Genomic DNA, 12,188 nt, shown 5'->3' with positions numbered 1-12,188 from the left:
CTCCTCTAGCCCCTGGTACATCTCATCATATGATAGTCGAGTCCTCTCCTCCTGTATATCCAAGGTGGTGTACACTGCTTTGGGCAAGTAGTCTACTTCTTCCAAAGTCAGTTTATACATGGACGCCCTTGTCTCTTCTCCCTCCTCATCTGAGCCTACTGCATTATGAGGGAATGCACCATTCCAAGCGTCTCTGCCAGTTCTTTATGCACTGAAGAGCTCCTTACACTCCTACGTGGATTCTTCTCTCACTAATCCTCCATTGCAAGACCTGTAGAGTGGTTTAGACCAGGAATATCTCAGTGGGTTTTTACAGGAGGGACATGCCCTCCCTGAAGAGGCCCTCTGATTTGGCAGTGGCTTACTACAGAAAAGGAAACAACCACCCCCCCACGTTAGGGGCAAGGTCCTATTCTTGTTACCACCACACCATCCAGAGAACCTAAAAGCCTCCACCATATGTGCCTCACAGAGCCTCCCATTCCTGCTGGACTGTTAATGAGACATGCACCCTCAACAGTCAGCTGCAGGTCTATCCGAAAATAAAATCAAACATGCCCATAGTAAGAGAAAGAAGGTACCTCTCTTACCTGGGTCTGGCATCTGGGCACCTGCTTCCACCATCTCTGCTGGCAACTCAGTCTCCTCCATCCTGAGTGCTGCAGCAGCCAACACGCGTGTACTTTTAAAAGGGTGCCCCTTCCTGTGTCCAAACACTCAAGGGGTGGAAGGAAGCCCCAGCTGAGGACCTACCCCTTCCCCCTGCATTCCAGCAGTCGGAAATGATTGCTGCACCACCCTGCTAGAAATCCTGCCACCCGGAATGACATCAGCAGAGAGGTGGAACTACACTCTCCAAGGTGCTGTCCTGAAAGGTGAGGGAAAAACAAAAACTCATCTCATGCAAGGGGGAGATCACTTATCTCTCAAAAGTGGAGCTACACTTTAAGGCTAAGTGCAAAAGATAGGTTTGACAAATTCACCTTAAGAGTGGAGTTAGAAGCCAAGGTGCCCTTCCTGGGCCATTTCACATATAAATAGGGAATCAAGGCCTGAAGCCCCAGATCTGAGACACTAAGCATGAACAGCATCCAGACAATGGAATATTTTCTGGTGAACTGGGACCACCCACCTGTAAGGGCAATTGTTCTGGTAAGGTGAAAGACTAAGACCATTCTATAAAGGCCTTGGCCACAACACCACCCAAGTGAACCATCAAACCATTCTAGTTGCAGGTTACAATGTGACTAGCCTTCACCTTAAGTAAAGACATTTTGCTACTGCACATTTTTCCTCAGTGCATATGTGAGGGAAGGCCCTCATTAACATAAGGTTTGACATTTAAAATCCAAGAAATGTGCCCCCCCTACTCTCCAGAACAAATACTTGGAAATCATACAAGCCCTGTTCCCTTCCCCTATCTGGCTTTAAGCCTTCACTAGGATCCTGGACCAAGCCCAAGCTCCTGCTGCCAGGTCAGCAATACCCCTTTTAGATTGTAAAGCAGTGCATAAACTGTTGGCACTATATAAATCCTGTATAGTGATCTACTATTTGAGGGATTGTTGGTGTATTGTCTCCACCCATAGCTGGAGAACTAGTAGAGTGGTTCTAAAGGCCTTTTACCTTCAGTGCGCAATACTAAAGCGGGATTCTGGCCAGGAAAATTTAAAAGTCATCAGCTACAAACACTGTAGCTACTGACTTTAAATAAGTACACTTACCTGTCCTGGGTGCCTGTGGCTTCACTGCCAGTTTCCTGCAGCGCTGTGAAAGGCCACATGGTTTTCTGGGAACACAGTTCCCAAGAGGCAATGGGGCCGCTCACCAAGGAGCAGGACACCACATGGAATAGGAAGAGGCAGATTAGGAAGACTGCCTAGCAACAAGGGTTCAGGCAGTTTTTAAAAAAGTTTACATTTACAATTTATTTTAGGGTGGCCCTCCACTTAAGCTACATCTTGATCTAGAAGAGCAGGTCTCATTGGCTTAGATGCAACAGGAGCCATTAGCTTCCACCAGAAGGAGCAGGGTTGAACTGCTCTGTCTTGATAGTTGCCTGGAGCGAGCGAAGTGCACATGTGCCCCATAGTAAGCTCGGGGGAGGGGGTCCCAGACCACCAGCAGGTAACCCGAGAGGAGGATTGGGGCTGCACTGCAAAACCATTGTACAGAGCAGGCAAGTATAACAGGTAACACCTACCTGTTCCAAGCACTACAGCCACCAACTCCCAAGCATGACAATTTCCAAGTCAAATACCTGTTCACCTTGACACTGGTTCAAACCAACCTGTCATAAAGGGGTCTTTCACACCGACAGCCCAGGTGGCTGAGCCATAGTTTTACCACCCCCTAGAAGCCCACCTGCCAAGTAGACATGTAATCATGCAGTCTACATGCTGTGGCCTCAGTGTGCCAAGTTGGCCAGTTCAGGGACCAGCTGAGTTTAGATACATCTATGGCTTTTGGCATTTGTGAACAATCAGACAAAAAACAGGCATGTTGGAAATGTCATCCAGCAGCTAACACACTGATCCATGTAGTCAGACATCAGAGGAGCCCCTCTTAGAATACAATATCACAGAGAAGATTCCCATCAGCAGGCTGACAAAAAAAAAAACTCAATATGTTGCTAACTCAAGTCACTGAGGGCCTTGAGCCAAACACTTGGCTTGCACCTGTGCCCCATTATAAAAATTGTCACAAAAAGGCAAAAAAATTTCACAAGGCCTCCTGAATGACAGTTGCCACTCAACTGCAAAAGCAATCCACTGCAGACCACCTTGCTTAGGCCTAGCTTAAAAGACAATAGGGGCCTTAAGACACTCCCTTAATTAAACCACCTGCTACAACAGAAAACTATGCTGCAGCAGTCCAACAAACCCTGCAGTTTATCACTAAGCAGGGAGTGTTAGCCATTTGCAGCACCATAGGTTTGATTCCACAGATTGCTGCTCTCAAGCTTATAGAGTCTGCAACATACTGCAGCGTTAATTTTCTGCTAAGGCAGATTTACAATAGCAAATCTGTAATGCCATTACAATTGAGACCTCAATTTGGAGACTGAGATCTGTAAACTTGCTGTAGTGTGAATCTGCAAATACACATGCTAAGGTTCACAACTGAGTTAGGACTTGAAAGTACTTATACAAGTCTGATACAGAAACTAAGCTTAAAACAAGTTTAAGCTAGAGTTGCATGCATGTCAAGTGGTCTTTTAAATTGTTGATTTAATCCTTTAACTTTGTAATAAAATTCACTATACAGTTAAATGCCCCAGCATGTTCAAAATCCTATGCACCCTAAATAGTGCTTCATTATACTTGCAGGTCATTTGTGTTCCTCCTACAGGTAGCAGTGCCTGTGATGCTGGAGGTTAAGCATAAGATGGGGCACAGGAATGGCTATATAAAGCTACAGTTTCTGAACACAATGGCTAACAGTTTGCTCCAACTGAAGTTTATTTGGCAAAATATATGTACGATTACCTTTTATCAAGGCCATTTAATAAAAAAACTATTTACAAGCAAGATAAAAATACATAGTATTTGCATTAAAACAAGTGGCCAACTGAAAAGCACCTGTTTGGATTTTGAATCTTTTACACTGCATTTAAAAACCTTCATATTTGAATGAGTTCGCAGTAGTTTTTCCCTAGCTAAAAGTATGAAACTAGTGGCAGTTCAAGTTTAGTGGCAGTTTCAAGTTAATGGGACAAATAGCCCAGGCAGTGGCCACTTAAAGTCAAGTTCTTTCAGGTTTAAATTAAAGGTCATCATCTGATGAACTGTAGTCCTCTGCTTCATCTTCATATCTTGCTTCCTCTTCATCTTCATGTCTTGCTTCCTCCAGGTCTAGATTTTTTAAATCTTCAAGGCTTTGTGGTGCACTACCTGTAAGTCTCTGCAAGATAAAGAGATAGTTAGCTACTATTCAGGTCCTTCATTTACAGTTAAATGCCTTTCTAGTTCAGAATTAAGGTCACCGATTGCTATATGCAGTTTTGAGGCTTGACATTGGGAGCCCACACAGGCTGGCTCATCTGTACAAGAGTTAAAAGGGAACGAACTGGATATTTTATAGATTTGGATAAGCTGCAACATCAGACATACTGCAGCTACCATTTGTTAGTGTGGAAAAAAATAAAGCCACTTTCCACTCTAACAAACCAAGGACACTAGTAACCGCTGTCTTATATGTCATATCAGCTTTGTACAAATTTGTAAGGTACAATCCCCCCCCCCCCCCCCCCCCCCCATTTTTAAAATCACACCAACTGCATTAGGCTACACTTGCATACAAGATGCTAAATTTGTGAAGTTTAAACTCACCTCAATCAGGTTAGCCATGTGCTGTACATGTCCTGCCAGTTCCAGCAGCTCATCATTTTCTTGTTTTAGCCGTGCAATCTCCCCATCTTTAAGATCAATTTCTTTGTGCAACTGTGAAAGGATGCACCATTTAGTACTTAAAACACTGCTTTGTACTATCAATACTAGTATAATTCATTGAACTGAAAAGGGAAAAGCCAGGGAGGAGGGGGTTGGGTGAGAGAAGAGAAACGACTGCATTGTTAAGGTATTAACATTTGTGCACTTATATCAGAAAGTAAATGTTTTGGGCAAAGACACACCCCCCCATTGTTCAGCTGCTGGTCCATGCCTATATCACAACATCTGACCTGTAGCTGCAAGCATTTATTAATAGCCAAGGCAGATCATGGAAAAGCCATATCAACCCGAATAGGCCATTAACCCAAAACCAGGGATGAGCCTGATGTCGGCCTAATATGCAAAGTTTACAGCAAATTCAAAAGCTGCAGAACACTGTTAAAAGTGCTCATTCTAAAGGCTTATATGCAATTTATTGCTATAAAAAGCTTGGCTACTTGGGTCCTGCCCCAGGGGACATGCATCAATGCATAGCCTGCCCTATGCGAATTGTTAAAGGGGTACATTGTACCCCTACCATTTCACAAACAAAAAGCTGCAACAGCTCCACCTCCACGGGAGGCTCCTGCCAAGTGATGCTTCTCGGTGACAGCTGTTATATAGCTGAGGGCAAGGGGGCCACTCAGTGATGTAAACTTTCACCCCTGCCTTCTGTCACGTGGTATCAGCACCACCCGTTTACATCACTGGGTGGCCCCACCCTCAGCTAAGCGTCACTCAGCGGGAGCCTCCCATGGAGGCGGAGCTGTTGCAGCTTTATTTCGGCTTGTCGGCAGCATGAGATGGATTTACATTGTGGGACTCCTAATAGAAGACTTGTTCCAAAGTGTCAGTCTTTACCATTTGACACTTTGTGAAAATGGAGGGGAATGTACCCGTTACCAATTCACATAGGGGAGGCTGGGATCTGGGGGTCCCCTTGTTAAAGGGGGCTTCCAGATTCTGACAAGCCCCCCGCCTGCAGACCCAGAACCACAAGGCAAGGGTTGTGGAGATGGGGCCCTTGTCCCCATCAACATGAAGATGTTTTGGGGACTCCAAGACATCCTACCCATGTTGAGGGCATGTGGCCTGGTACAGTTCAGGAGGGGGCTCACCCTATTTTCCTGCAGCCTGGCAGGTTGCGTGCTCTGGGATGGATTTTGGGGGACCTCCTAGATTTTTTTACTATTTTTTGGATAGGGTTTCCCTTAATATTCATACCAGACCCAAAGGGCCTGGTAATGGACTGGTGGAACCTATGCTGTTTTTCCCCCCAATGACTTACCCTTGTGATAACTTGCATACAAGCCTTTAAAAATGAACACTTGATTTTCCACGTTTGTGTCCAATAGACCAACAGCATTCCAAATTTTTTCCTGTTTGCAAGTTATGGCACAAATCAAACTGGTCCTTACCCAAAAACAGACCAACAAGACTGAAGCTCCACTCAAAAGCAGGATTCAATATCACACAAGAAACCAATCACACTGAATGTAACCAATTACCTTTTCATTTTCCTGCAAGGCTTCATAAAGTGCTTTTCTCCTTTCCTCTGCAAGCTCTTTCCAGTACTGGGTGGATGGGGTTTCTAAAAGGTGCAAAAAAAATAAACAAGTTACAGCTGTTGTGCTCACCAGTTGACACGTTAAGATAGGTTACAGCAACAGTTCCATACAAGGGCAGCCAAGACTCACCTTTAACCATGAGCTCATAGGCCTCACTTGAACAGTCTGCATTTTCCCTCTGCTCTGGGTCAATAGCAACTTCCACCTTTGCTTTTTTTAGTGTTACTTGGTCATTCCACAGCTTTCTCTTGGTGGAGTTTTTGGCAGGCTAGAGAAAAGATCACAATGAATGCCCTTTATCAAACACTAAAGGTTCTGATGCTTATATAGCCTATGATAGGAGTTTCCACAGTATTATGTTTAACACATCCTTTAAGCTGGTGTAAGAGCAAAAATATTTTGTCACATTGCACTGGCTGATGCAAATTTTTATTGGTACGCATCTTGGTTAGTATAGCATCAGGTTTTCATGCCATTTACTTCAATACTAAGCCTTCTCCCAAAAGATTTACCTAGGTACTTTTATACAACCCCTTGAACAAGGAAGATGTAAACTAGCCATTGAGCAGACTTTAAAGCTGAACTTGATGCTAACAAACCATTTACAATCATTATGCTGCAAGCATTAGAAGAGCTAGTAAGGTACATTTACTTTTTTAAAACACAAGTTGCTTCCAGGTTCCTGGTGAAAGCCAAAATGATTTTGCACATCCCAGGAAACTCCCATCTAGGGCAGGGCATCTCAGCTAAGCAAAACATTCACCCTGCTTGACTGAGTTAGGGGCAGATGGATTACAGGAAGTACATTATACATGAGAATCTGCCTTCTCAAGATGACCATGGCTAGAATGTTATGGGGTTGTTTTCAAATGAAGGAGCTGGTTTTGAATGTAGAGATTAGTTTGTGGAGCTCAGATAGTCAAGTTCTGCTTTAAAAAGCTCCAAGGCCATCCCCATCTGGGCAATAACCTGGCCCTTTGTGTTGTGTGCTTCAGGTGCAGAGAGTTTAAAATCATGCTTGCTGCATTTTTTGATGCACATGTTCAACAGAACAGTAACAGACCTAAAATCCATGTAAAATACCACATAAATGACATTGCAGACGTACTCCATGTGCTTGCCTGCTCCAGACTAGTCAAATATTCAGCTATGAAAAGCTATAGTGCCAGTTTATTTCCATCAGATGAAGCCACCTACATGTGGTCTACACCCCACAATGTTCACATACCTCTTTGACACGACCGACAAGCTGGCCAGTGGCAGAAGGCTGAATGACTTTAAGTGTCCTCCTTTGAGTAACCTCCGTTTTGTCCGTAAAGAAGTTCTATTAAAAAAGTTACATGCCATTAGACTTCTATATTTTAATTCCCAAACACAGAATGATAACCCAAAGTTTATTCTTTAGCCTAGACAGCCCATTGTGCAACAGCTTTAATCAACACTTCTGGCAAAGTAAACTAGGGGATTACAGTCATTATCCAATTGTATAATGTTATCTACAACGCCACCTTGCTATAGCAAACAGAGCCAGATGACCACACAGGTAAGAAATATGTGCAGCACTAAAGCACCGTGAGAAAGTTACTGAAACAAACTGTACTACATGACACAAGCTAAACTTTCCCACGGTCTGTTTTTACTGCAGGTTATTATCAGCCTGTCAATCAATAGGAGCATTAACTATGGGAACCTGCACTGTTAAACATTTCAACTATTATTTCAAACTCTTTAAAGTTATGGATTATCGCATTCTCAAATTGCAACACTTGACACCACTGGGTCATATGACAGGTAACTGTACAACAAGGTTATCTCATGGGAAAATCTTGTTAAAATTGCAGTAAGAATTCAGTTGGACTTCTGACTTCTTTACTTAACCCTTGGCAGTTTACAAAGACCCAATAACCCTTTAGGATTTAGGTACACCTGAAACTTTCTGAATTATAAACGCTTTTTAGATGCACACATTTAGGTGACAAATTACTGTTAGTGGACAACCTTTTAAACACAAATTTAGTGGACAAGTATAGATTTTTAGGTCCTGAAGTCGGTTGTATCACAGAACTACTGTCAAAACCTTGTGGTTAAGTTATTGACAGTCTGGTGCAACCACTACAAGGCACAAAAGACATTTTTCCAACCCAAAGTGGCACTTTATTTAAACCCTGTCAGCTTCTGCAAATTGAAAATCTTATACTCTACCCCTTAACATATGCCTTTAACAGATAGATCTGACATCTAAACTGTTCTAAGAACAGCAAGGCAAAATATGCATCACAAGGGCAAGGCACTGCCCTGACATTTAGACCTAATTAAGCCATCATTGCATAGACAGTAATGAAACTGTTTATCCAGTTATGCGGGCCATACATACAGTATAAAATTGTATTTTTTTTAGATTTACCTTCATCTATGTAGTGCAAGGGCCTACCCAATTACATACAAAATGAAAGTTTAGGTTGGACCTCATGATTTTGATAAATCTAAGGAAAAAAAAATTGTAAAAGATTGTATAATGTATGGCCAGCCTTAAATGGCTCAAAAATCTACACAGACTAGCACAGAAAAGTTAATGGCATCTGTAACATGAATGGTAGGCTCACAAATTGATGCTTACCTTGATTGACATTGAAGAGTTCTCAGTGGCTAGTTTCTGTTTCATACCTGGATTCATGTTGGCAAGCCTGCAAACAAAGGTAAAACCATGTCAATGCATGCCAGTCTTCAGTTGCCTACAAAGTTTGTTACAAACACAATGATTGTTCACCTTAGAGTAGACTATTGAAGTACATGTACCATATTTCCTCACAGGTAGGCATACAAAAGTGTTGCCATAGCCAACTTAAGGGCTCAATGTGCATGGACCAAATCTGTACACACCTATGCCTTAAAGACAGATAGCTTCACTACCTGGTGAGTGACCAAGCCAGCGACTCAAGTCTTCAATCTTGTATACCTAGTCTGTATTTTCTCAGTATGTACAGAGGCAAAATTCTGAAGGAAAGCTCTGAAGCCCTTAGATGCCAAGTCAGCAATGCTAACCTCAAATGCACTTCAACCAGGCAACACTGGCAGATCTTATCAGTTAATCCACATATACCCATCACCATGATCACTCAGTTGACACGTTTTCCAGTTTTATTTTGGCACAACTGAAATCAGCACTGCATCAGTATGGATAGCACTGTCACCACTGAACAAAAACATTGCTATATCACAGCTAGATATGAACACCTCCATCTCTTTCAAAACACAAGAGCTCATTCACAAGGAAAAAAAAAAAAAAAAAAAAAAGCCAGTTTAGCTGTGCAGTGCATAGTTTTTTTTGTGCACATCTAAACACTGCACTATAATCCATGAGCCAATACAGCTACATCTCCCAGTGAAAATGTACACAACACATTAGGATACCTCTGGATCCTGGGTAGCACAGATCTGAAGACCACACAGAGGCATTTGACATTTTATGCATCTTAACACATGCAAATGTGAGCTTCTTAGGCAGGACCTTATGCCAGCAAGAACCTGCATTAATGAAGATACACATAGGCCTGTGAATGGACCCTAAAAGCTTTCCCCCCCACCCCCTGGACACCTTCAACCCCACAAAGACAACATAACCTGTAGGAATGTTGCAACTGAAAGGGGATTGGTGTACAGAGGTAACCTTGCCCTAGTGTACCCCCCACCCTCCTGTATGAGGACAGTGATGGGTTAATCCCAGAGGCCCCTACCCAGGCCCAGCCACCATCTATATTTAATGTTACAACATAGGGCTACAGACAGTCAGAAACAAGCCAGTCATCAATAAAACTCGCATGTGCCAACAGAAGGTGGAAATGAAGGCCTGTTTTATCAGTAACCTGCAAGTATTCGTCACAGGGGCCTCCATCCGGGATAAAGGAGCTGTGACACCAAACATCCACGTAGCACCAACGATGAGAGTCACAACACTCAGCTGAGCCTTCACTGCCACATCGACACGCTCTGCCAGCAACACTTCTGGTCTAAAAGCAGACTGGCTAGTATCCCCCCCCCCCCCCCCCCCCCAACAGAGCACAGGCCAGAGCCTGCACACCCAAAGGGTCTATACAGCACTGCGTCAGGTTTTGGCGGTCTCGTCCTCAAAGCCCTTTCTGGGTCCTACCTTTCTATTAATACGGGTCTGTAACTTCATAGAACCGCGGCCGCTCCCTCACATTAATGCCGCCCGGCCTCCCTATAAGTGACCCCAAACTCACCGTTACGCGACCTTTTCACAACACACCAACTTCCAAAAACGTTCAACACACACTGAGACTTCCCGCGCCCCGCCTCATTTATACGGAGCGCTCACCATCATGTGACCCTACGTACCCGCCCCAATAACAGAGCGCCAAGGAGTCACGTGTGCTGTCCTTCCCGCCTGTCCTGGAGAAGACTGATGTGAGAGGATTTACTAGACACAGGTGACGTCACGTGGCGCACTGGGCTGTGTATTACCCGCCCAGCCTCAGCACTTCTCCTGACTAGGAGCCATGGGTCACTTTATACATTGCCGCCTCAGCCTGGGCGCTTTCATGGGATTTTGGAGCATTTATTTTTCTGTGTGTGGTTTTCAGACTTGTGTGTTTTTGGTTTAGGGCTCCTCTCTGCATATAAGGCTCTCAGAGGAGGGAGTGAGGCCTGGTGCACCTGGGCGGGAAAATAACCTGACAGAATTTGGAAGAAAAAACCCATCTAATAATACAACATGTATGTGTGTATGGCATTTGAGTGTAAATGCATTCTATTGGCCAGAATATTCATATTTTTTTTTTTTGTGGCCATGGAAATAAATTTGTGCGTTTAGACCAATTCATACACATTTAGGAATGTTCAATGTATTTTCTGCTCTTCAGCTTCTCTCCTGAATGCAACCTGTTGCCTTTAAGGCCCATTTCACACTTGTACAGCCTGAAAGTCACAGGACTTGAAGCGATACTTGTGTAATCTTGGGGTTTTTGGACCTCTTTCCAAAACCAGCCCCCCCCCCCTTTTCCTGTGCCCTTTGGAATGCACGTTCTGTCTGCAACAAACTCACCGCCCTTCACGACCTCTTTATCACAAATTCCTTTAACCTACTTTCCATTACTGAAACCTGGCTTCATGAATCAGATACTATTTCTCCTACTTCCTTCTCCCATGGGGGCCTTCTCTGGACTCACTCCCCCAGACCAAGTGGACGGTAGGGAGGTGGAGTGGGAATCCTTCTAGCCCCATGCAGCACCTATCAGGTACTTCACCCACCTCTCTCTCTGACACTCTCCTCTTTTGAGGCACATTGCATTCATCTATTCTCTTCCATTTCTTTAAGAATTGCTGTCATCTACCGACCCCCTGGACCAGTATCAGCCTTCCTTGATGACTTCTCTGCCTGGCTACCCTACTTTCTCTCTTCAGAAATCCCCACAATTATTCTTGGGGACTTCAACATCCCTGTTAACGCTAACACTACTATTACTTCTAAACTTCTCAGTCTAACCTCATCGATTGACCTGAAGCAATGGATACAGGCTCCTACCCATTCCAACGGCAACACCCTTGACCTTGTCTTCTCCTATCTGTGCACTCCGTGCAACCATTCCAACAATCCACTCCCACTCTCTGATCACCACCTTATTAGTTTTACTCTCTCCCTGTCTTCCACCTCTTCTCCCTCCAACCGCCTAACAGTTACACGTAGAAACCTTCACCACCTCAACCCTTCTCTTCTCTGCTACTGATCACCTCTATGACAAAATCTCACCTCTGTCCTGCCCCAACCTAGCTACTTTCATCTACAACAGCTCACTGTCTTCCTCCCTAGACAAGCTTGCCCCCCTCATTACACGCAGAATTAGGCCCCGACTTCTACAACCCTGGTAAACAGATGACACAAGAAGTCTCAGAAAACGTAGCCGTGCTCTTGAGCGCCAGTGGCATAAGACTAAGACCCAGGAAGACTTCACACAATATAAATCTGCCCTCCTAAAATACTATTCCTGCCTTCACACTGCCAAACAGACCTACTTTATCACACTCATTAACACCTTCTCATCCAGTCCACGTCAACTCTTCTCTACCTTCAACACTCTACTCTGTCCTCCACTGCCTCCACCCACCAACTCACTCACTGCCCAGGAGATTGCCAATCACTTCAAAACTAAGATTGATACAATTTATGAGGAGA

At 44.0% G+C, this 12,188-nt stretch overlaps 1 protein-coding gene across 2 annotated transcripts; it reads right to left on the bottom strand.

The window, feature by feature from the left end:
- Positions 1-3,443: 3,443 nt before the first annotated feature.
- GMNN (geminin DNA replication inhibitor) lies at positions 3,444-10,367 on the bottom strand. Of its 2 annotated transcripts, XM_073631166.1 has the most exons (8): positions 10,240-10,310; positions 8,616-8,682; positions 8,403-8,481; positions 7,227-7,322; positions 6,128-6,266; positions 5,939-6,021; positions 4,332-4,442; positions 3,444-3,903 (listed from the first exon to the last, which is right to left on the bottom strand). In XM_073631166.1, exons 3-8 carry the CDS (start codon positions 8,406-8,408, stop codon positions 3,766-3,768), a joined length of 573 nt encoding a protein of 190 aa, XP_073487267.1. In that variant the 5' UTR covers positions 8,409-8,481; positions 8,616-8,682; positions 10,240-10,310; the 3' UTR covers positions 3,444-3,765. The 2 variants fall into 2 exon arrangements, with proteins under 2 accessions (XP_073487267.1, XP_073487265.1); XM_073631164.1 differs by lacking the exon at positions 8,403-8,481 and having other exon boundaries at positions 10,240-10,367.
- Positions 10,368-12,188: the final 1,821 nt, after the last annotated feature.

Source organism: Aquarana catesbeiana, linkage group LG05 (assembly GCF_042186555.1).
Source record: "Aquarana catesbeiana isolate 2022-GZ linkage group LG05, ASM4218655v1, whole genome shotgun sequence".
Classification (NCBI taxonomy): domain Eukaryota; kingdom Metazoa; phylum Chordata; class Amphibia; order Anura; family Ranidae; genus Aquarana; species Aquarana catesbeiana.
The sequence above is the reverse complement of the archived record's forward strand: the minus strand, read 5'-3'. Positions and strand labels throughout refer to the sequence as shown.